Raw genomic sequence first — 21,572 nt, forward strand, 5'->3', positions numbered from 1 at the left:
ATTTAACTGACTACTAATATTTCATTCATTAACTATCTCTAAGGTGTATATGAAATTCAAGCATTTGTATACATTTTAATTGTTGGCTTTGTAAATAGTACTCCATTTTAGTATTTGTTGGTGAAGAGATCTGTTATCGAGGCAAAATAGATAATTTTTATAATTTTTGTCCAAAGGCTTGGGGGATGAGATCTGCTCTGCCTGTGAGTCCTTCCATTTCCTCTGCTCCTGTGCCAGTGGAGATAGAGAATCTTCCACAGAGTCCTGGAACAGACCAGCATGACAGGAAATGGTTTGTTAATTCCTTAAACTAAAATAAAATATTGCCTAGTTAATTGTATTTGGAATTCCAAGTCATAATCTTAAAGTACTTTAAATATGATTGAAAGCAAATTATTCATATTTGTGAGCTGGAAAGCATATTATTAAATAATCATACTGAGATGGGGAAAATAAGGATGTTGGTGATAAAGGGAGTGCAGTTGTCTAAATGAAGACCATCAGACAGCTGTCCTTACTTATTATTTATTTGAAACAAAACATTAATACATTTAAAATAAATCTGCCCTTATTAGCTTGATGTGGTGGTGGTGGATGATTCTCTGCTGAAAAAGACAGTAGAATATTTTCCCAGGTCCGTAAGGAAAGTATATCCACTACGTGTTATTCCACACAACATGATGCTACTTTGAATGTGTTTTTCTCATTAAAGACGAAGGGTAAAGTCAGAAGCAAAACATGATTAAAATCTGATAAAGCATTAGATACCCTAAGGAGACTGAGAGAGAATCTGATGACAGGAAAAAGATACTTTAATTATTTAGACTTCCAGGTTCTTTTTTTAGATTAATAGTAAATATACAAATATGGATACTTTGTGTCTTATTGGAGTTAATCACTTGAGTTTATCCTTTCCCAAATAAATATATGTGGCTTGGTGGGGGCTCCTTGGGGATTATTTGATTCAGTGGTCATGTTGGGTGTATCACCTGTTCAAGTTATTTGTCTGTTTGTGAAATGAATTTTGATAATTCATAGGATTTTTCTCTTTTTCTCTTGCTCTTAGTTTGTTTAGTACCTGAAATCTAATGCATTTCTGTGGTGATCTCAAGGTTTTGGTCAGCTTTCTGTGCAGCCAGTTCTTCCTTCATGGTGGTGGGTCAACAGTGGTTGGTGATTGTTTTCAGTCTTTGCTATGTAATTATTTTTCACTGTTATTTTGGCTTAACTAACTGCAGGGTGCCTTGCTCTTGATATTTGGGCGTATTTTTATTTCAGTTCCAAATAACTTGTGATTAGTTTATAAGATTGAGTTCCCTTCTCCCCTGGCCCCATTTTCTCCTTTTTATTTTCTTTCTACATGGGTGTGTGGTGATGATACTTTGTGTATATTTGTGTGCATCTGGGGACACACTTAAAAGTGAAAAGAGCGAGGCTTATAAATGTCAAATTTATTTTTGAAAGTCATTTTTAGAAAGTTTCTTCAATTTCTTATGGAAAACACAGCTCCTGTAAGCAGTTATGTTTTATCTCATTGATGTTACCACCAAGTTCTGTTTGCAAGGAAAAATAGTACTGAGACTTCAGCTATAAAAGAAGTGTCTTTGCCTATTACGTTAATATGGAGTGAGGGTCTGATTAGTTGGGATACTATATTACGACACTGAATCTTTGAGTTTTTCCATATGAATAGGTACATATTTAAACCTGTTTGATTTGATTTGTTAGGTACTACTTGGTTTCTTTGATGCATCCTTTAGAAAGAGCATTGAATTTATTAAATTTTAAGGAAAATGAAAAATTTGGAGCTGTGTGTTCTCCTTTCTTTATGTGGTTGTGCTGAGACCTCCTTTGCTGAAATAGAGTAAAGTGGTGCTCTTTATAACATAATAAGCCTCAGTGTAGGTCAACAAGGGCATGGAACTGAATATAGAGCTGGCATGTTTTGGAGATAATGGACTCTCCCGCCTTAATTTCATATGTGTTCTGCATTTCATTCTTTTTTCTGCATGCTTTGATTCTTGTTAATGCTTTCAAAAGAATATAAAGCCGTCCTCCTTTAGAAAGTGATAAATGGTTAAAATTTGGAAATGCTTCCTATGTTTGAACAATTGGGCAGAATAATGGACCATTCTATTGCTTGCAGATAACTTGCAACCAGTTTAATCTAAACCTACTCCCTGTTCAAGTCTTCAGCATTTTTTTGCTGGTATCTTTTAAATGACACTATTATTAGAGCAAATGATTTGGCATATCAGTGGCTTAGAATAATCAAGTATTTAAAATTTCACTTTTTGAGAAACAATTCATGTATTGTAAACCCATAAATCATTTGTAAGCAACAACAGAAACAAAACTGAATAGTGTTTAGAAAACCTTGCATTGGTAGGGGAGAACATAAACCTAATTTAGTTTTCTAAATTTTTAGAGACCATAACTTGAGGGTTGTGATTTTTGTGAGCCAGGTCTGATGAACAAATTGTATTTCAGTTAAAAGAAAGATGATTTTGTTATTAAAAAAGCCTTCCAATTTTGTTTTGAAAAATTATTTTAGTTAATTTATTTTCAGTTTCCCTAAGGGATAAAGGTGAAGATTAATGTTTTGGTTGAGTTAGAAAGATAACACTTATTAAAAATGTATTTTTGCACATATTTTATATTTGGGGTGGCATTTTCCTTTGTAGTTATTTTAAATATATGCTGCCCTTTCTGCCATGTCACAAGACTTTGATTTGCTTTCTTTCTACTGGAGGACTCTGATCAGTTCTAACCAAGAACTGCATGTATGCATGTTTCACTCTTAGAATTCTATAGGCCTTTTCTATAGCACTGTGATAAAAGGTGGCTAATATGCTTACTAAACTACTTCTTGGAGAGGGTGTATCATCTCATCACATTATCTGTACCTGTTGAATTTCATTTTGAGGTCTTGTGAACTTTGATTATATAAGGAGCAGTGATTTTCTATTGCTAATTGGGAACATTGATGTAAAATTACATGGCCTCTGAAGGTAGATTTTTTATTTTTAGTGCTCTTTCTGAATTTTGTTTCCTGGATTTCAGTTCTGTGAAATCCCATAATTTGAGGAAGAATTTTCACAGTTTTCCTTTTCCATATATGCTTTTGTCCTTATGTAGAGTTCTTTTTTCAAATATTTGAAGTTAAGTAGATTATGAATATTTTTTTCTTCTGATTAAAACCCCTAACAACATTTCTGCTTTTAATATTAGTAACAACATCAGGGACAGATACAGAGTGGCGCTTTCTGAGAAATTTCTTCTTTAATTCACTTAGCTGACTCAGATTACTTACATGTATTTCCATATTGGTATTTTTCATTACATGTAACTTTGTGGATTTCCCCCACTTTGTTATTCTTGAATGTTATCATTGCATGGAGTAGATGTTGGTAACTACTCATAGCAGCGGTGCATGCTAGTCACATTACCTTTCCCCTTTATTGTCTCTTACACATCCATTTTCTCCTATTCCTATTGACTAACTGTGCTCCCCTCCCACTCCCCAACCATCCAGGCTCTCTGCTACCAGCGACTGCTGTCAACGAGGTGGAAACCAGTGGAACACAAGGGCCTTGCCCCCACCCCAGACCGCACATAGAAACTACACTGACTTTGTTCATGAGCACAATGTGAAGAATGCAGGAATCCGTCATGATGTTCATTTTCCTGGCCATACAGCCATGACTGAGATATGAGTGTTGAGCCTCTTAGGCTTTGGGACTCTTTGTCATGCAAGTTGATGGTATACATTATCTGTTGTTTATAAAGGATTAATCACATTAGGAGTATTTGGGAGAATTTACAGTGAGTCACTAGTTGTTTAGTGCTGTTTGTAATTGAATTCTTCCATGAAAGGGACAAGGAATCGAGGAAGCCATATACCATCAATGATAATGACAAATGTTTGTGTTGAAAAGAGTGTGTATACCATTGTGGTTTGGAAGAGTTTTCAGATCTTAGTATGTTCACACATCACCAGACTGTATCTCAGGAGAAGGTTTGTGTTTGTGAACAAGGTGCCCATTATTCCCCCACCACATGCCATCCAAAGAGATCGAGGTTAAAAGAATCAGACACACTAAAAACACAGTGGAAGCATGTCTAGGCATAATATATCAGCCTTTTGAGATATTTATTAAAAACTTGTTCTTATACACTATTTTAATATGTCTAAAGTGACACATACCTTAATTTAAGTGCCTAAGATTTTAATTAATGTAATTTTTAATTACAAACACTTTTACTTTTTAATAAACACAAATATTTTAACTTACCAAAAGATTTAGAGATCACATTAATAATGTTGCTCATGTATAGAGAAATCTGAATGGTTAGTTTTGAATGGTTAACTGATTAACATTCAGTTAACATAACAGTTAACCAGTGGTTAACTGAATGGTTACATTACTACTGAATGGTTATATAAAATGAAAAACATATTTACTTTGTCTTTTCATTTTACTGGCTTTTCTCTTTCATCTCATACACCTGACAGATTACCCAGGTTTGCAACAGTCTCATAATCTGATCCTGTATAACCTTTAAAATAAAATTCTGAAGCCAAAACCATATGATTTTTAGATCGTATTACTATTTTTGATCCTTTTTAAACTTTAGAATTTCAAGCTCCTTTGTTTAATTAATAGAAGTGAATTAGCTGGAAAAAAGTCCATTTCTGATAGGAAAACATGTTAAGGGAAGCATTTCTTCTGTCTTTTTTTAGTTTTCTTTTATATTTTAGAAAAATTATCAAATTTTTAAACTACATAGAAATTTATAGATATTTTATATTTCAAAGAATTTATAATGCTTCAAGATAATGAAGCTTCATTATAAACAGCTGAACTCATTTAATGCATCTTGCTCACGTAGAGGTTGGTTTTATATCTCAAATCCTTCCTGCCAGACAAAGATTAAGGTTTCAGAGGGCTTAATACTGGGCTATTGGTTTAATACTGAATGGTTGGTTGCAGTTTGTCCATAGAAGACCTAAATAAGCAGAACTGACTAATATTTAAAGAATGAAATTTGTAGGCAGGTTTCAATCTGAGTTCAGTATAATTATGTGTAAGAGGATGGCCACTCAAAGTATTTAGCACATCCTCTAAATATAAATAGATCTGTATCTTAAATAGCCCGGCTCCCACCTCTTTAAGCCCATCATCGTTTAGCAAGCTTAAAAATGGCCACTAATGTATGGCCCTTATAGTTGTTTTAGACTTCACATAGCTCAGATGATAATTGCTAAGTATTGTCATGGCTGATTTTTTTTCTTAAAAGAGAGGAATTTGGATTATAACATTTTAAGCACAGAAGCTCTGGGTTGTGCCATTCAAGAAAAGATTTCATGGGTATGTATATCATTAAAAATAGTACTGTTTCTATAGTAAAAACCAAAGAGGCACAATGAAGTTGTAAGATTTGACTTCACTCACTTTAAAATTATTCTTAATCTGCAGGACATGCTCATATAATGCCCCATATATATCTTAGCAGATTGTAATTGAAGAGTAAGATCTTCAGTTCATATTGAAAGTGGCCATTTCTGTATTTATAATTTGAGTTAATCAGTACTGTTACATTCAAGGGAAGATTCACATCATGATTTTTCTTTTGTTGAAAACCTTATTGTAAAGAATTGATTTGCGAATTCCTGATGAGAGAGACTGGATTGGAGGGGTGTTAGGGAAGGAGGCAGCGATAGGGGTGAGGAAAGTAAAGGGCTAAGGCTGGATGGTAGTAAAATTAAACTTGTCTATTTTATAGAAGTTCCCATATGCTTCAGAATTTCATATCAAATATTGCAAATACTTGTTCTTTTTACTGATATTTGCAAGATGGATATATATGTTGTTTCCAGAGCTATCAGGTATTTATAAGTAGCTCAACCTAAATTAAATAAATTGTCACCAACCTATTTACACTCTACATTTTATTATGCCTAAAGAGTCAGTGATGATAAATTCGGAATTACAGAAGTAATAACCTCCAGAAGCACCTTATTGGGTCACCATCCTTTTGATCAAAGGGTGTCATCAGTACAGAACTTAAGTATTATGTCATTTAATTTACAGTGCTTTGGCTAATTTTATTTAACATAATTAATTTAACATCTTGATTTAGTTTGGTTATATTTTGACTGTTTTTACAGCCAAGGAAACTTGTAGAAACACAGCCAAGCTAGTGACCTTCACACTTTCACGCATGAACATAAATGAGCTCATAAGATCATCGTCTCTTTTTGTTGCATTTCAAAGGCGTTTACCTATCTTGGAGTAAGATCTAACATTTCTGACCTTGATAGGATAATCATAGATAATATACTTTTAAATGAATTTACAGAGAAAAATAAATTTTATTTGTCCTACTATGTGTATAATATGTCTGTTTTGAAAAGCACCTAGTATACAAACACTAATATTGTAATACCAGTATAATTCAAATCATCTTTTTTTTTTTGGAGAGGGGAGTTTATTTAAAGTGTTGGCCAAAAAATGTTATTTATAACACTTGGTTGGATCTTTTTTTAAAAAATTTCTTTTCGTTGTTCACTGTTCAAAAGGTACATCGCCGGGTTGGATCTTTTTATTTACCAATGTAAACTGAACAAGTTTGAAGGTGGTTGTCCCCTATTAGTGCATTGTGCCCCAGTGGTGGGAGCTATAGTTGTTTGAGCCATGGTACTGTCTTTGGTCAGGGCACACTCTTCATTTCTAAACCATAGTTCATTGCTTTGAGAGGCTGTTATTTTAGTGTTAGTCTTTAAATATTGGTTTGAAAATATTACAGTTACTATTTTTTATGGTTGGTATTAGGACTTATGGATTTGCTAAAACAAAATCATCTTGTCTCAATAACATTTTATCTCTTTCCCACCACATTCTTCCTTCCTGAATTTTAATATGTATTATACCACATCATCAGTTATATCTTGCATTCCAGGATTGTTGTGAATGCTTGTATGTGAGATGCTTTTACATAAGGGCTAGGATTTGGAGATAATTCTGTGGTGGGGAAACAGCTTTCTCTCCTTCCTTCTCCATGCCGGCCTCTTCCCCTACCCCCATGTATAAAATGTGGTTTGTCAGATCCTTTCTAGATATTATGAATCATGTGGATTTAGATATGGTAGTCTTCCTCTAACCCCCTTTTGCAGAACATAAAAATTTCTCATCCTCTGTTCATAAAATTTTTTACTTTAGTCACATGAAAACATTGTGAGAATGGAATCTTGTTCCATTAACGTTAACCTTGGTGGTGTAGAAATTAGGACATGAAGCATGTCACTTTCAGTGTAAAATATGTCAAGGAACTTCATTTCTTTCATCAATTCTCGACAATTGCTAATGTAGTAATGCACTTTAGTTGCTTTGAGCACTTCGGGCTGGTGAGAAGGGAAATACATAGTGTCTTTGTTAAAAGAATGAGTGAAGAGAAGAGAAAATTTTAAAAGAAATTGGTGAAAGGAAAATAACTTCGGCTTTTTTATTGTTATTTTTATACTGAAGTAGAAAAACAATTGTTCCTGTTCTTCCTGAAGGAATTGTTCTCACAATTTTATTATTATTAGATAATTACCTAAGCTTCTGTGTTACAAGCTGTGGCCTCAGTTCTAGGTGGTGGTGCTTGAGTGAACATTTTACATTTTGTTCCTGACAGCTGGCCAGCATTGTGTTTATATTGGCATGGAAAAGAGATATCTGATTCAGAGAACAGTGTTTTCCAAGGATTGTGACTGAAGACTTCCTTAATGGTGTAATAATGTACCTCCTCATAAAAACAGGTTTGACAGCTGTAGCTCATTTTTTGTTGTTGAAGGAAGTTTCATTTGTTTTGTTTTTAACTACTTTTAATAAAGAATTGAGATCCAGTGTATGATTAAGATTTGTAAGAAATTGCAGATTCCTTAATAAAGCTCACATCTACAGACATGACTAATCATTGATAATAATAAATGCAAAATATTTTAAATTATTAGGGGTAGAGTTAAAAAATGAAAAATAAAAGGTTATGATAATAGGAAGATGATTGCTGGCTTGATTTACCTTGTGGAACTAGTTAGAGGAGTATTCAGATAAATTGTGGAAAACATTAGAGAATGCAAAATACCATTGGAATTTATACCCACTAACAGAGAAGAGTTTCTTATTACAAAACTGTATTTGTAGCCCCACCAATAGCTTCAGGAATTATTTAATTATAAACTGTAGAAGTTTGGAGATAAGACCTGTGTTTAATAACTCGCATTAAATCTTTTTGGGGACATCATCAGCAAAACTCTTGGATAATTAGAAAGACCTGGGAAGATTGGGTTCTCTGGAATATCCAGGTTATCACTTTGAAATTTCACAATCATATTGGAGTAATAACATTAAAATATTTGAGTAGTAAAGGCATTGAATATCAGTCTGAGTCATCCACATTTGGTAAGGAGGCCTGGGGCATTTGTTGCAGTGAAAGATTTCAGGAGTCTTGTATTGATATCTCTTTTTTTGATTCATCTTATTTGTTGGACACCTACCAGAGTACCTCATTGGGTCTTCTTTATACACAGCCACTTATAATTATGCCTTTCCACATACCCTTGAATTTCTTGACCCTCTTCCTGTTGTATGCATCTGGTTAAATCCAACTCTGTATACTCTGCATATAGATGGTGAATGTGAAATACACACAAAATTTTTGAATGGTCTTTAAATTTTGACCACCAAGCTCAAGTGAGCCTTCAGTGCTCCCTGATACCATATTACATTTCCTTAATCTATTTGTTCTCCTACAGTGCTGGGCTGACTTTTCCTCCTCTTACAAACCACTTCCTCCCTTCCTGCTCTGTTCTCAGCTGACGACCGCGCTTCCGACTTTATTGAAAACATAAGCAATCAGAAGAGGTCTTCTCTGTACTCCCACCATTTTATCAGTGAACTTACCTGCATTTGGGAATTTGTTCCTTGCTTTCCCTGCTGTTACTCTAGGTGAACCATCCATACTCTAAGGCCCAGGTCCTCACTAGTCATTTAGATCCTCACCTCAAGTTACTCAAGACCATCATTTGAGCAATCCTCCCTTTTGTTCTACTGCATCAGTTTTCCCTTTCTACTGAAGTATTCTCATCAGAACAAAAACTTCCTAAGATAGCTGACATCATTTAAAAAAGAACTCCCTTGAATCTACCTCTTTTGGCAATTCCTCCATTTTTTTGTTTCACAGGTAGCAAAACTGTTTGCTTTGTAAGAATTGTGTATACTTGCTATCTCTTCTTTCTCTTAATCTCTTGAACCCATTCTAATCAAACATTGTCCCTGACACAAAGGACTGGGTATGATTGTGCAGATTGCATACTGTACAAGAGTGCCACATTTAGGAGAATGATGTTCACATAATTTATGACAGTGATTTTCCAGCAGATGGCACTAAGTGTCTTGTTCCAAAAAGATTAGTGTATTTGACAATTTTGCAAGAGATGGAAGTGTCTTTTAAGAGGAGCATTGTTTTAATCCATATGAAGGCTCTGCCTTGAGTTAATAGTGTTATGCTACTACTCCACCAAAATAGCTTTATTAGATCACAAATGACCTGCATATTTCTAATCCCACAGTCCATCTTTTAGTCAGCTTAATTAGCATTCAGAAGTCGCTCACTTCATGAAATTGTCATCACCTAGCTTAGAGATGCCACTATTTTTTATTGTCTTCTAACCTCCCTTCTAACACGCCATTGTCTTCTAACAAGCCATTGTTTTTAATCCCCTTTGCTAATGCCTACTTATCTCTCCAACCCCTAAACTCTGTTTAAGGAACTTTCCTGTAACAATTTATTCCCTTTGTAATATCATCCAGCATTACGGTTTTAAATGCTGTCTATACACACTGGCAATTTCTCAGTTTATATCTTCACCCTGGACTTCTAAATTTCCACACTTACATATCCAACTGCCTATCTGACATCTCTACTTAGGCATCTAATATAGGCATCTCATTTTAAATATTCTTTATTTTGAGGTAATGTTCAGCTTACAGAACAGTTTCAGGGATAGTACAGAAATTCCCACACCCTCCTGCCCTACCTTCCCCTATTTTTTTTTTTTTTTTTTTTTTTTTTTTTTTTTGAGACCAAGTTTCACTCTGTTGCCGAGGCTGGAGTGCAATGATGCAATCTCTGCTTACTGCAGCCTCTGCCTCCTGGGTTTCAGCAATTCTCCAGCCTCAGCTTCCGGAGTAGCTGGGACTACAGGAGTGCGCCACCATGCCCAGCTAATTTTTGTATTTTTTAGTAGAAACGGGGCTTCACCATGTTGGCCAGGCTGGTCTCGAACCCCTGGCCTCAAATGATCCTGATCTGCCCGCCTTGGCCTCCCAAAGTGCTGGGATTACAGGTGTGAGCCACCGCTCCTGGCCCCCTGTTGTTAACACTCCACATACATTCCATAACTTGTACCAATGTTAATTTCTTAGATTTTGTTTGTTTCACAAAACCTAAGAAATTAACATTGGTACAATACCACAAACTAAACTGGACCTTACTCAGGTTTCACTAGTCTTTCCACAAATTTTCCAGGATCTGACCCGAGATCCCATGTCCCCTTCAGCCTGTGACAGCCATTCCATGTTTTTCATGGTTGGCCAGATGCCTTGTGGAATGTTCCTTGATTTGGGTTTGTGTGGTATTTTCACATGATTAGTTTGAGGCCACGGATTTGGGAGAAAATACTGCAGAAGTGATATTGGGCATCCCGAATTTAATATGTTCAAAATTGGACAAATATATCTCCTGACCCCTGCCGTTTTTCCCATCTTTGTGGTTTTTGTAGCTTCGTAAGTGGCAGTTCTCTTTTTCGTGTTGCTAAGCGTGTCTTGGGCTCTGCTTTAGACCTACTGAATCAGAAACACTGGAAGTGAGGTCCAGCAATCTGTTTCACATGCCCTCCTGGAGATTCTGATGCATACTGAAGTTTGAGAAGCACTGACTTAGACCAGAGCACCTTATAGTCATCTTGACTCCTCTTTGTCTCACACTCCAGATTTCTTTCAGAATCAGTAAATTCTGTCAGTTCTGTCTTCAAAATGTATCCAGGTCTACTGCTTGTTACCATCTTTACTGCTCCCATCCTGTTTCCATTTGTTGTCAGCCCTGCCCTCTTACCTGGCCTCCTTGCCATTACCCTTGCTCCTCTACTGTCTGGTACTCCTTTCAGCAGCTGTAGTGATAACAGCAGATCATGTCATTTCTCTGCTTACACCTGCCAGTGTCCTTGTCTCAGAGTAAAACCTCAGATCCTCACATTGATAGAAACATGCTTTTTCCTCCCTTTATCTTCTATCAATCCTGACCTTGCTTACATCCAAAGGCTCGTCTTCTTATACTTGCTCAAACATACCAAGCATGTTCTCTCAGGGTCTTTGTACTTTTACTGCTTCCTGAGTATTCTACCCTTCAGTCCCTTATGGTTCATTCCAGCACCATCAGGTTTCTTATTGGAGAAGCCTTTCCTGACCACTCTGAAATAATCATGTTCCCCGCCCCCTGCCCAGTCTTCTTTTTATTTCCTGTCCGCCTTACCCTGCTTTATTTTCTCTCACTCCTTTCATCTTAGTATGTGTTCGTTTGTCCTCTCTGTACAGATAGTCCCTTATGATGATTCTTAGGGTTTTTCAACTTTATGATGGGTTTATGAGAGTATTAAGTGCATTTTTGACTTACGATGGGTTTCTCAGGACATAACCCTATTGGGTAAGTCAGAGTATCTGTTTTTCAACAGAATGTACGCTCCGTTAAGGGAGAGCATTTATTTTGTTTCCTTCTGTATCCTCAGACACTCCATATATATTATTTGATTGAATGAATGAATACCAAGCATGTCTTGGCACAGCTGGTGATGCAGAAATAGTCAAAATACTGTTCTTGGCTTCAAGAAATTTATACTCAAACGGTGGAGATAAACAGTTTTACAAAGAACTGATAAAGTGCTAAATCCAGCAAGCAAGAAGAGTAGAAGTGGTTGAAGTTAAGAAGGCTTCTTGGCATTTGCATCAGGTTTCCAGTGAAACAGAAAGGAGCTTTGAATGGATAAGTCATTACGGGCTCAGGGACCTATAGGAAAAGAAAATTCTAAAGTAGCTAAGTGCAAGGTGTAGTCCAGGAATGATGAATCAGGTTTGAGTAAAGAGTATAGAATTTATGGGAAGGTATAGTGATAATAATAGCTAATACTTGAGTGCTTCTGTGCCAGACATTGTTCTGGAGGTGCAGCAGTAAGTATTCACTCTAGCAAAGCATCCTCATTTAATCCTTATGAGGATCTATAAGGTATTCAGGCTAGTGAAGAAATGAAGGCACAGAAAAATGAGGCTGGGCTTCAAACTCAAGACAGCTTAGTCCTAGAACCCAGCCTTGGCTACTGTCCTGCCTCCATAACTCTGTAAAGGTTGTTGGGGTCCAGATTGTAGAGAGTAAAAAGGAATGTAATAATTCTATTTTAGGGGGCAGTGTGAAGAATGAATTCCAATTGGTGGAAGACTGGATTGTATTATAAAAATATGCTGCCTCCATTCTATGTAATTGTTAAAGAATCAGGTCAGTTTTCATGTACTTTTACTAGAGGATATCAGTGACACTGTTGAGTTTAAAACTTAAGTGTCTGAGGTTTGTTCCCATTTTTTGTGAAAGCAACCAAATCATGTATATATTAGTAAGTGCACACACACATGCAAGAACCTAACTATAGATAAACAGGCTTTCAGAGAATGGGGGTGAGGGTAACATTGCTTTTCTTAGCTATCATTCACAACTTTAACAATAAATTACTCCAAAGTATGGAAGGAGACAAGAAAAACTGCTTCAGTTTACACAGGCAAGTGTCCATGAAAAGTAAGGAAATAGGTAGAAGAAAGAATGTCTTTACATATTTCTTTATACATTCTTGAGAGATGGATATGAACTAAGACATTACCAAAGCCACAGATTAATAATATTATGTGTAACTATGTTTAAAAAAATTTAAGTGTATAATTCAGTGGGTTTAGTTTATTCACAAAGGTGTACAACCATCACCACTATTTAATTCCATAGCATTTTTATCCCCAAAAGAAACCTCTTTCCTATTAGCAGTTACTATCAATTATTCCTTCCTACTAGCCCCTGGCAAACACTAATTTACTTTGTGTTTCTATAGATTTGCCCATTCTGGAAATTTCCTAAAAGTAGAATCATACAGTGGGTGTTCTTTTGTGTCTGACTTTCACTTGGTATGGTGTTTTCAAGGTCATCTGTTTTAGCATGTGTTAGTACTTGATTCCTTTTAATGGCTTAATAATATTCCCTTGTATGATGCCCAGTGTTTTATTTATCCATTGTCAGTTGATAGATATTTGAATTTCTGCTTTTTGTGAATCATGCTATGAACATTCAGGTGTAGGTTTTGTATGAACATGTGTTCTCAGTTGTCATGGTTATATCCATAGGAGTGAAATTATTGGGTCATATAGTAACTCTATTTTTAACATGTTGAGGAACTGCCAAATTGTTTTTCAGAGTGGCCACACCATGTGGGTTCCAGTTTTTCCACATCTTCACCAACACTTACTATTGCCTGTCTTTTTTATTATAGGCATCCTAGTTGCGAAGTAGTGTATTGTGGAGCTGGATGATGTTGGTATATTTTGATCTGCTTATTGACTTTTTGCTTATCTTCTTTAGAGAAGTATCTACAGACAGTTTCCAACTTAATGGCTTGACTTAAGAGTTTTCAACTTATGATGGTGTGAAACTGTTGTAATTTTGACATAATGTTGAAATTTGAATTTTGATCTTTTCCTGGGCTGTAATATGTGGTACATAAGATATTGAACACTTTGTTTAAAAATAGGCTTTGTGTTAGATGATTTTGTCAAACTGCAGGCTAATGTAAGTGTTCCGAGCACAGTTAATGTAGGCTCGGGTAAGCTATAATGCTCTGTAGGTTTGCTGTATTAAGTGCATTTTCAATTTACATTATCAGGATATAACCCCATCATCAGTTGAAGAGCACCTGCATTTCATTCTTTGCCCATTTAAAAAATCTGGTTATTTGTCCTTTTATTATTGAATTGTGAGAGTTCTTTATATATTTAAGATATAAGTCCATTAGCAGATACATACTTTTGAAAATTTTTTTATTCTGTGCAGTATGGTCGGTTTTGGAGAATGTTCCGTTTGTACTTGAGATGAATGTATATTCTGTTAGTGGAGCATTCTGTGTATGCCTGTTCAGTCTTTGGTTTATGATACTGTTCATCTTCTGTGTATTTATTGATCAGAAGATAAACTTATCTAGTTTTTCTGCTCATAAAGTGAAAGAACTATTGTTGTCTATCTCTAAACTTCTGATTTAGCTTTATGTGTTTGGGTACTCTGGTTTTAGTTACATGTATGTTTATAATTGTAATATTTTCTTGATGATTTTCCTTTTGTCATTGTAAAATGTCCTTCTTTGTCTTTAGCAGCAATTTTTATCTTACAGTTTCTTTTGCTTGATGTTAGTATAGCCACTTCATCCCTTTTTTCGTTAGTGTTTGGATGGTATATTTTTTCCTTTTTATTTCAGTCTTTTTGTGTGTTAGAATCTGAAGTGTATCCCTTCTAGACAGCATACAGTTGGATCATGTTTTTAAATTCATTTTGCCAATCTCTGTCTTTTAATTGGACAGTTTAACATTTACATTCAGTGTACTTACTGATAAGGAAGGACTTATGCTGTTTCATTTGTTTCTGTATGTCATGTCTTCTTTTGTTTCTCACTTCTTCCATTACTGCCTTTTGTGTTAAGTAGGTATGTTCTGGTGTACCATTTCAGTTCTTTTTTCTTTCTCTTACTATTTTATTTATTTGTTTTTTGAGACGGAGTCTCACTCTGTCACCCAGCCTGGAGTGCAGTGGCACGATCTCGGCTCACTGCAACCTCCACCTCCTGCCTCAGCCTCCTGAGTAGCTGGGATTACAGGTGTCCACCACCATGCCTGGCTAATTTTTATTTTTTTATTTTTAGTAGAGACGGGGTTTCACCACGTTGGTCAGGCTGGTCTCGAACTCCTGACCTTGTGATCCGCCCGCCTCGGCCTCCCAAAGTGCTGGAATTACAGACATGAGCCACGGTGCCTGGCCCTCTCTATTTTAAAACATTGTTTTCTTAATGGTTACCCTGGGGATTACAATTAACATTTTATGTTATGTTGTGATCTGATGTTATGTGATATGTTATGTTGTGTTATGTTACGTTACGTTACGTTATGTTATTTTTCGAGACAAGAGTCTTGCACCGTCACCCAGGCTGGAGTGCAGTGGCACGATCTCTGCCTCCCAGGTTCAGGCGATTCTCATACCTCATCCTCCTAAGTAGCTGGAATTATAGGAATGCACCACCACACTCAGCTAATTTTTTGTATTTTTAGTAGAGACAGGGTTTTGCCATGTTGGTCATGCTGGTCTTGAACTTCTGGCCTCAAGTGACCTGCCCGCCTCAGCCTCCCAAAGTGCTGGGATTACAGGTATGAGCCATACTGCCCAGCCTACAATTAACATTTTAATTTAAAACAATCTAGTTTGGATTATTTGGACATTAAATACCAATTTAATGTCAGTAGTACATGTAAACTTTGCTTCTGTAGAGCTTTGTCTCCCACTTTGTGCTGTTTTTCTCTTACAGAATATGTCTCTGTGCATTGTATGCCCATCAACATAGATTTAAAATTTAGAAAAAACATTTTTCCAGTATTCTCATCATTTCATCCAGCTTTCACAATGATTCTGCAGTGCGCTTTCCTTTTCCTATGTGATTGAAGGAGGTAATTGAGTCTTCTGCACCAGTCTGGTTCTTAACCTCAAATTTAGGAAGATTAGGAAAAGCCTTATACTGGAAACTTAAACATGAAAATAATGTTTCTTGCCAAAAGAAGGAAAATTTTCTTAAAAGTAATGATGAATGGCGTTTTGTTTTTTGAGATAGGGTCTTGCTGTCTCTTCCAGTCTGGAGTGCAGTGGTTTGATCATGGCTCACTGCAGCCTCAATCTCCCAGGCTCAAGTAATCTCACTTCAGCCTCCCAAGTAGCTGGGACTATAGGCACATGCTACCACACCTGGCTAATTTTTTTATTTTTTTTATTTTTTGTAGAGATACAGTCTCCTATGTTGCTCAGGCTAGTCTTGAACTCCTGAGCTCAAGTGATCCTCCCACCTCAACCTCCCAAAGTGTTGGGATTATAGGCATGAGCCACTACATCTACCTAAATGTAGTAAGTCTTTATGCTACTACTGAAAAAAAGAATGAATGTCAAAATAGACTAGTGTGTTTGTGAAAACAGTACCAACTGGGAATTTGCGTAATATAAAAATCCAAAAGGATTTTTCCATTTAAAGCTTCTACTAGAAAATAATAAAAACATCTTGGATGTTACCCTTGAAAATATTTTTCATTTGCCCTGAATTTAAAAAATTTATTGTGAAATAAATATATTATATAGAGAAAAGTTTATAAAACATACAGTTCCAGTTTGAGTATCTTTCTTCAGGTTAAGAAATAGAAATTACCACTTCTTTAGAAGTTCTTCTGGTCTCTTAATCCAAATTCATGCCAACACTCTAACTCCCAAGTGAGTTGCCAGGGTTCATTGCCTTCCCCAATGCCTTATTCCTATCTCCCTTCTTCCCTGCGAGAAACCTGGCTTTTATTTGGTTAATCTGTGCTAAACAGTTTCAGAATTGCTATACCCATGCCACTGTCAACAACAAATCTAAGTGACGTTTAGTATTTCTTCATGGTTCTCCTTTTTAGACAGAGTATATAGTTGAAGTATTGCACTTCAAATTTACTTGGATTAGTTCCCTTTCCTCCTCAGTGTGATTATGGTATGTATTTGGTCGTAGATGAATTTTAATTTTTCTAGATATTGCCTGACTCTCCTTCATTGAGGATTCTACATTTGACCAGCAGAGTATGAGAGTGCTCATACCTCTCATAGCCTCACCGACAAAGGATCAAGAAAGACTGGGATTTTTGCCAATCTGAAAAACAATATATGGTATCTAAGTGTGTTTTTTTTTCCCTAGAGCTTTATCGAGGTACACTTGATGCAATAAAGTGCATCTTTAAAGTGTTTTGAGTTTGGACACACACCCGTGAAACCAACACCATAATCAAGATTCATGATGAATATGTTCCACGTAGTTTTCATTTAAATCCCTCTCAGTAGCATATTTGTATGTTTAAGAGCCATTTGCATTTTTTCCATAAATTGCTTGTTCCTCTCCCCCTGCCCCCTCCCCATTTTTAAACAAGGCTGTTGGCCTTTTTCTTCTCTACTTTTAAGAAGCTTTTTTTATGAATAATTGGGATATTAACTCTGTGTATTTAAGCTGCAAAAATATATTTTCAGTTTTTCACTTTTTACTTTTAGTATTTTTCTATGCAAAAGTTTTAAAAGTTTTTATATAAGCAGATTGATCCATTTTTTCTTTAATAGTTTCTGGAATTTAATAGAGTTTTCCTCACTGCTACATTTTAGAGGAATTCAGCTATCCTTGCCTCCAGCACTGTATGGGTTAATTTTCTTACATTTGAATCTCAGATCCATTTTGAAACTTGGTTTAAGATAGGAGTAATGAAATCTAATTTTGTTATTTTCCAGATGGCTTTCCAATTATGTCAACCCCACTTTTCAAGAAATTCATCATGGTGCTGAGGCAACTGTATGTCCACATAGAAAAGAATAAAATTGTACCCCCGTCTCAGACCTAAATTTATTTATTTATTTATTTTTTCTTTAACTTTTATTTTAAGCTCAGGGGTACCTGTGCAGAATGTGCAGGTTTGTTTATATAGGTAAATGTGTGCCATGGTGTTTTGCTGCACAGATCATACCATCACCTGGGCATTAAGCCAGCATCCATTAGCTATTCTTCCTGATGCTTTCCCTCCCCCACACCCCTGACAGGCCCCAGTGTGTGTTGTTCCCCCTCCCTTGTGTCCGTGTGTTTACATCATTCAGCTCCCACTTATAAGTGAGATCGTGTTTGGTTTTCTGTTCCTACATTAGTTTAATGGCTTCCAGTTCTATCCATGTCCCTGCAAAGGACATGATCTCATTCCTTTTTATGACTGCATAGTATTCCATGGTGTAAATGTGCAACATTTTCTTTATCCAGTCTGTCATTTATGGGCATTTAGATTGATTCCATGTCTTAGGTGCATAGTGCTGTGATGGACATATGCGTGCATGTATTTCTACAATAGAAAGATATTCTTTTGGGTATATGCCCAGTAATGGGATCAGTGGGTCAAATGGTATTTCTGCCTCTAGGTCTTTGAGGAATTGCCACACTGTCTTCCACAGTGGTTGAACTAATTTACATTCCCACCAACAGTGTAAAACATTCATTTTTCTCCACAACCTCACCAGCATCTGTTGTTTTTTGACTTTTTAATAATAGCCTTTCTCCATGGTGTGAGATGGTATCTCATTGTGGTTTTGATTTGCATTTCTCTAATGATCAGTGATGTTGAGATTTTTTTTAATGTTTGTTGGCCGCATGTATGTCTTTTGAAAAGTGTCTCTTCATGTCCTTTGCCCACTTTTTAATGTGTTTTTTTTTCTTGTAAATTTGTTTAAGTTCCTTGTAGCCTCTGGATATTACCTTTGTCAGATGGATATATTGCAAAAATCTTCTCCCATTCTGTAAGTTGTCTGTTCATTCTGCTGACAGTTTTTTTTTGTTTGTCTTTGTTTTTGTTTTTTGTTTTTGCTGTACAGAAGCTCTTTAGTTTAATTAGGTCCCATTTGTCAATTTTTGCTTTTGTTGCAGTTGCTTTTGGCATTTTCATCATGAAATCTTTGCCCATGCCTCTGTCCTGAATGGTATTGCCTAGATTTTCTTCTAGGGTTTTTATAGTTTTCGGTTTTACATTTGAGTCTTTAATCCATCCTGAGTCAATTTTTGTATATGGTATAAGGAAGGGGTCCAGTTTCAGTTTTCTGCCTATAGCTAGGCAGTTATCCCAGCACTATTTATGAAATACGGAGTCCTTTCTCCATTTCTTTCTTTTTTTTTTAAACACATGCCAAAGATTTATTTAGTTAATTAAAGAGAGAATCAGCAAGATGGTGTAACCTATCCAAAGGAGAATTTAAAAACATACATAAATGTAGGCGATCAGAAAAACCTGCAATGAATTTACAAAGAGATGGAAACAAGTCAACATCCACAATTAGCATAATCAAATACATGTCTATTTGAGACAATTAATTTGCATTTTTGTGGGCAAAAGCACTTGCATGATTTTCAGCTCAATATAATTTACATAATAAATTATATTAAGCTCAAAGACAATAAAAAGCTAAGAAAACTCAGTAGAGTATGCTAGATGAGTAAGCATTTTTAATTTTAAAATCTTTCATAATTTTTCCTCTAAGATTCCATCTACATGACTATTTGACCAGTTTAGAATACAAATAAATATGCTCCACTGTATTTATTATAACCTCTCATCTTGGATTTTTGAGGAAAAGAAAAACTTCAATTGTCTGAGATGGATATGATAAAAATATGTGACAGGGTGGTGGTTCCAGTGGCTCACACCTGTAATCCCAGCACTTTGGGAGGCTGAGGTGGGTAGATCACCTGAAGTCAGCAGTTCGAGACCAGCCTGGCCAACATGGTGAAACCCCATCTCTACAGAAAATATAAATAAAACTAACCAGGCGTAGTGGCACGTGGCTGTAGTCCCGGCTACATGGGAGGCTGAGACAGGAGAATCGCTTGAACTCAGGAGGCAGAGGTTGCAGTGAGCTCAGATAGCGCCACTGCACTCCAGCCTGGGTGACAGAGTGACACTCAATCTCAAAAAAAAAAAAAAAAGAACAAGAAGAAAAAAAAGCTGTGGGCAAGTAGAAGCAGTTACCAAAAGTTTGCTAAAATGGAACATACACCCTAGGATTGTTTAATTCTAATCACAATTGATGTGAACGTAGACATGTAAACAGATGCTTTTTTAAAAAAAACCTCTCATTAATAAAATTAGTATAAAGAAAGAAAGAAGGTGACCATCTAGGCTGTTACACCTGGAAGCTCAAAAAAACCCATAAAGGTCTTCATATGGTATTGTTTGGGGTTAAAGATTAAAATAATGAGGGGATTGAGAACTGTAAGTTTTGAAAAACTGCAAGTGAGATGGGAAAGAAACTGTTCCAGCTGCTGCTTCTTATTGCTCCTTCAATTAAAATTATTTTAGGCCAGGTGCAGTGGCTCATGCCTGCAATCCCAGCACCCTGGGAGGCCGAGGCGGGCAACTCACCTGAAGTCAGGAGCTCGAGACCAGCCCGGCCAACATGGCGAAACCCCGTCTCCACTAAAAATACAAAAAATTACCTGGGAGTGGTGGCCGGCACTTGCAATCCCAGCCACTGGTGAGGATAAGGCAGGAGAATCGCCCAAACCCAGGAGGCAGAGGCCGCAGTGAGCCAAGATGGTGCCACTGCACTCTAGCCTGGGCAATAAGAGCAAAACTCCATCTAAAACATCTGTCCAATTGAGATGGTAAAGCCATTGAAGGGACTCTACTATGGTCTGAAAGTTTGTGCTGCACCCTTTCCCTCCAAAATTTATATATTTTTTATTATACTTTAAGTTCTAGGGCACATGTGCACAACATGCAGGTTTGATACGTAGGTATACATGTGCCATGTTGGTTTGCTGCACCCATCAACACGTCATTTACATTAGGTATTTCTCCTAATGCTATCCCTCCCCCACTCCCCCTCCCGACAGGCCCCAGTGTGTGATGTTCCCTGCCTTGTGTCCATCAGTTCCCACCTATGAGTGAGAACATGCACTGTTTGGTTTTCTGTCCTTGTGATAGTTTGCTGAGAATGATGGTTTCCAGCTTCATCCATCTCCCTGCAGAGGACATGAACTCATCCTTTTTTATGGCCGCATAGTATTCCATGGTGTATATGTGCCACCTTTTCTTAATCCAGTCTATCATTGATGGACATTTGGGTTGGTTCCAAGTCTTTGCTATTGCGATTAGTGCCACAATATACATGTGTCTTTATAGCAGCATGATTTATAATCCTTTGGGCATATACCCAGTAATGGGATCTCTGGGTCAAATGGTATTTCTAGTTCTAGATCTTTGAGGAATCGCCACAATGGTTGAGCTAATTTACACTCCTACCAACAGTGTAAAAGTGTTCCTATTTCTCCACATCCTCTCCAGCATCTGTTGTTTCCTGACGTTTTAATGATTGCCATTCTAACTGGTGTGAGATGGGATCTCATTGTGGTTTTGATTTGCATTCCTCTGATGGCCAGTGATGATGAGCATTTTTTCATGTGTCTGTTGGCTGCATAAATGTCTTCTTTTGAGAAGTGTCTGTTCATGTCCTTTGCCCACTTTTTGATGGGGTTGTTTTTTTCTTGTAAATTTGTTTGCATTCTTTGTAGATTCTGGATATTAGCCCTTTGTCAGATGGGTAGATTGCAAAAATGTTCTCCCATTCTGTAGGTTGCCTGTTCACTCTGATGG

The 21,572-nt window shown here is 36.5% G+C and overlaps 1 protein-coding gene across 5 annotated transcripts in view; it reads left to right on the plus strand.

Annotated features, from left to right (window-relative positions):
- EPB41L5 (erythrocyte membrane protein band 4.1 like 5) overlaps nucleotides 1-21,572 on the plus strand; it is a 169,409-nt gene that overhangs the window by 90,243 nt on the left and 57,594 nt on the right. For 4 of the 5 annotated variants that reach the window (XR_008624473.2, XM_008972499.4, XM_008972498.4 and 1 more), the window contains exon 16: nucleotides 177-292. Coding sequence is in view for 4 of the 5 variants with exons in the window: in XM_008972499.4 (XP_008970747.3) it covers nucleotides 177-292 (116 nt within the window). In the remaining variant the exon portion in view is untranslated. Of the gene's footprint in view, nucleotides 1-176; nucleotides 293-3,535; nucleotides 4,591-21,572 lie in introns of those variants that run through there. The other variant, XM_008972501.3, reaches the window with a different exon arrangement.

Source organism: Pan paniscus, chromosome 13 (genome assembly GCF_029289425.2).
Source record: "Pan paniscus chromosome 13, NHGRI_mPanPan1-v2.0_pri, whole genome shotgun sequence".
NCBI lineage: Eukaryota > Metazoa > Chordata > Mammalia > Primates > Hominidae > Pan > Pan paniscus.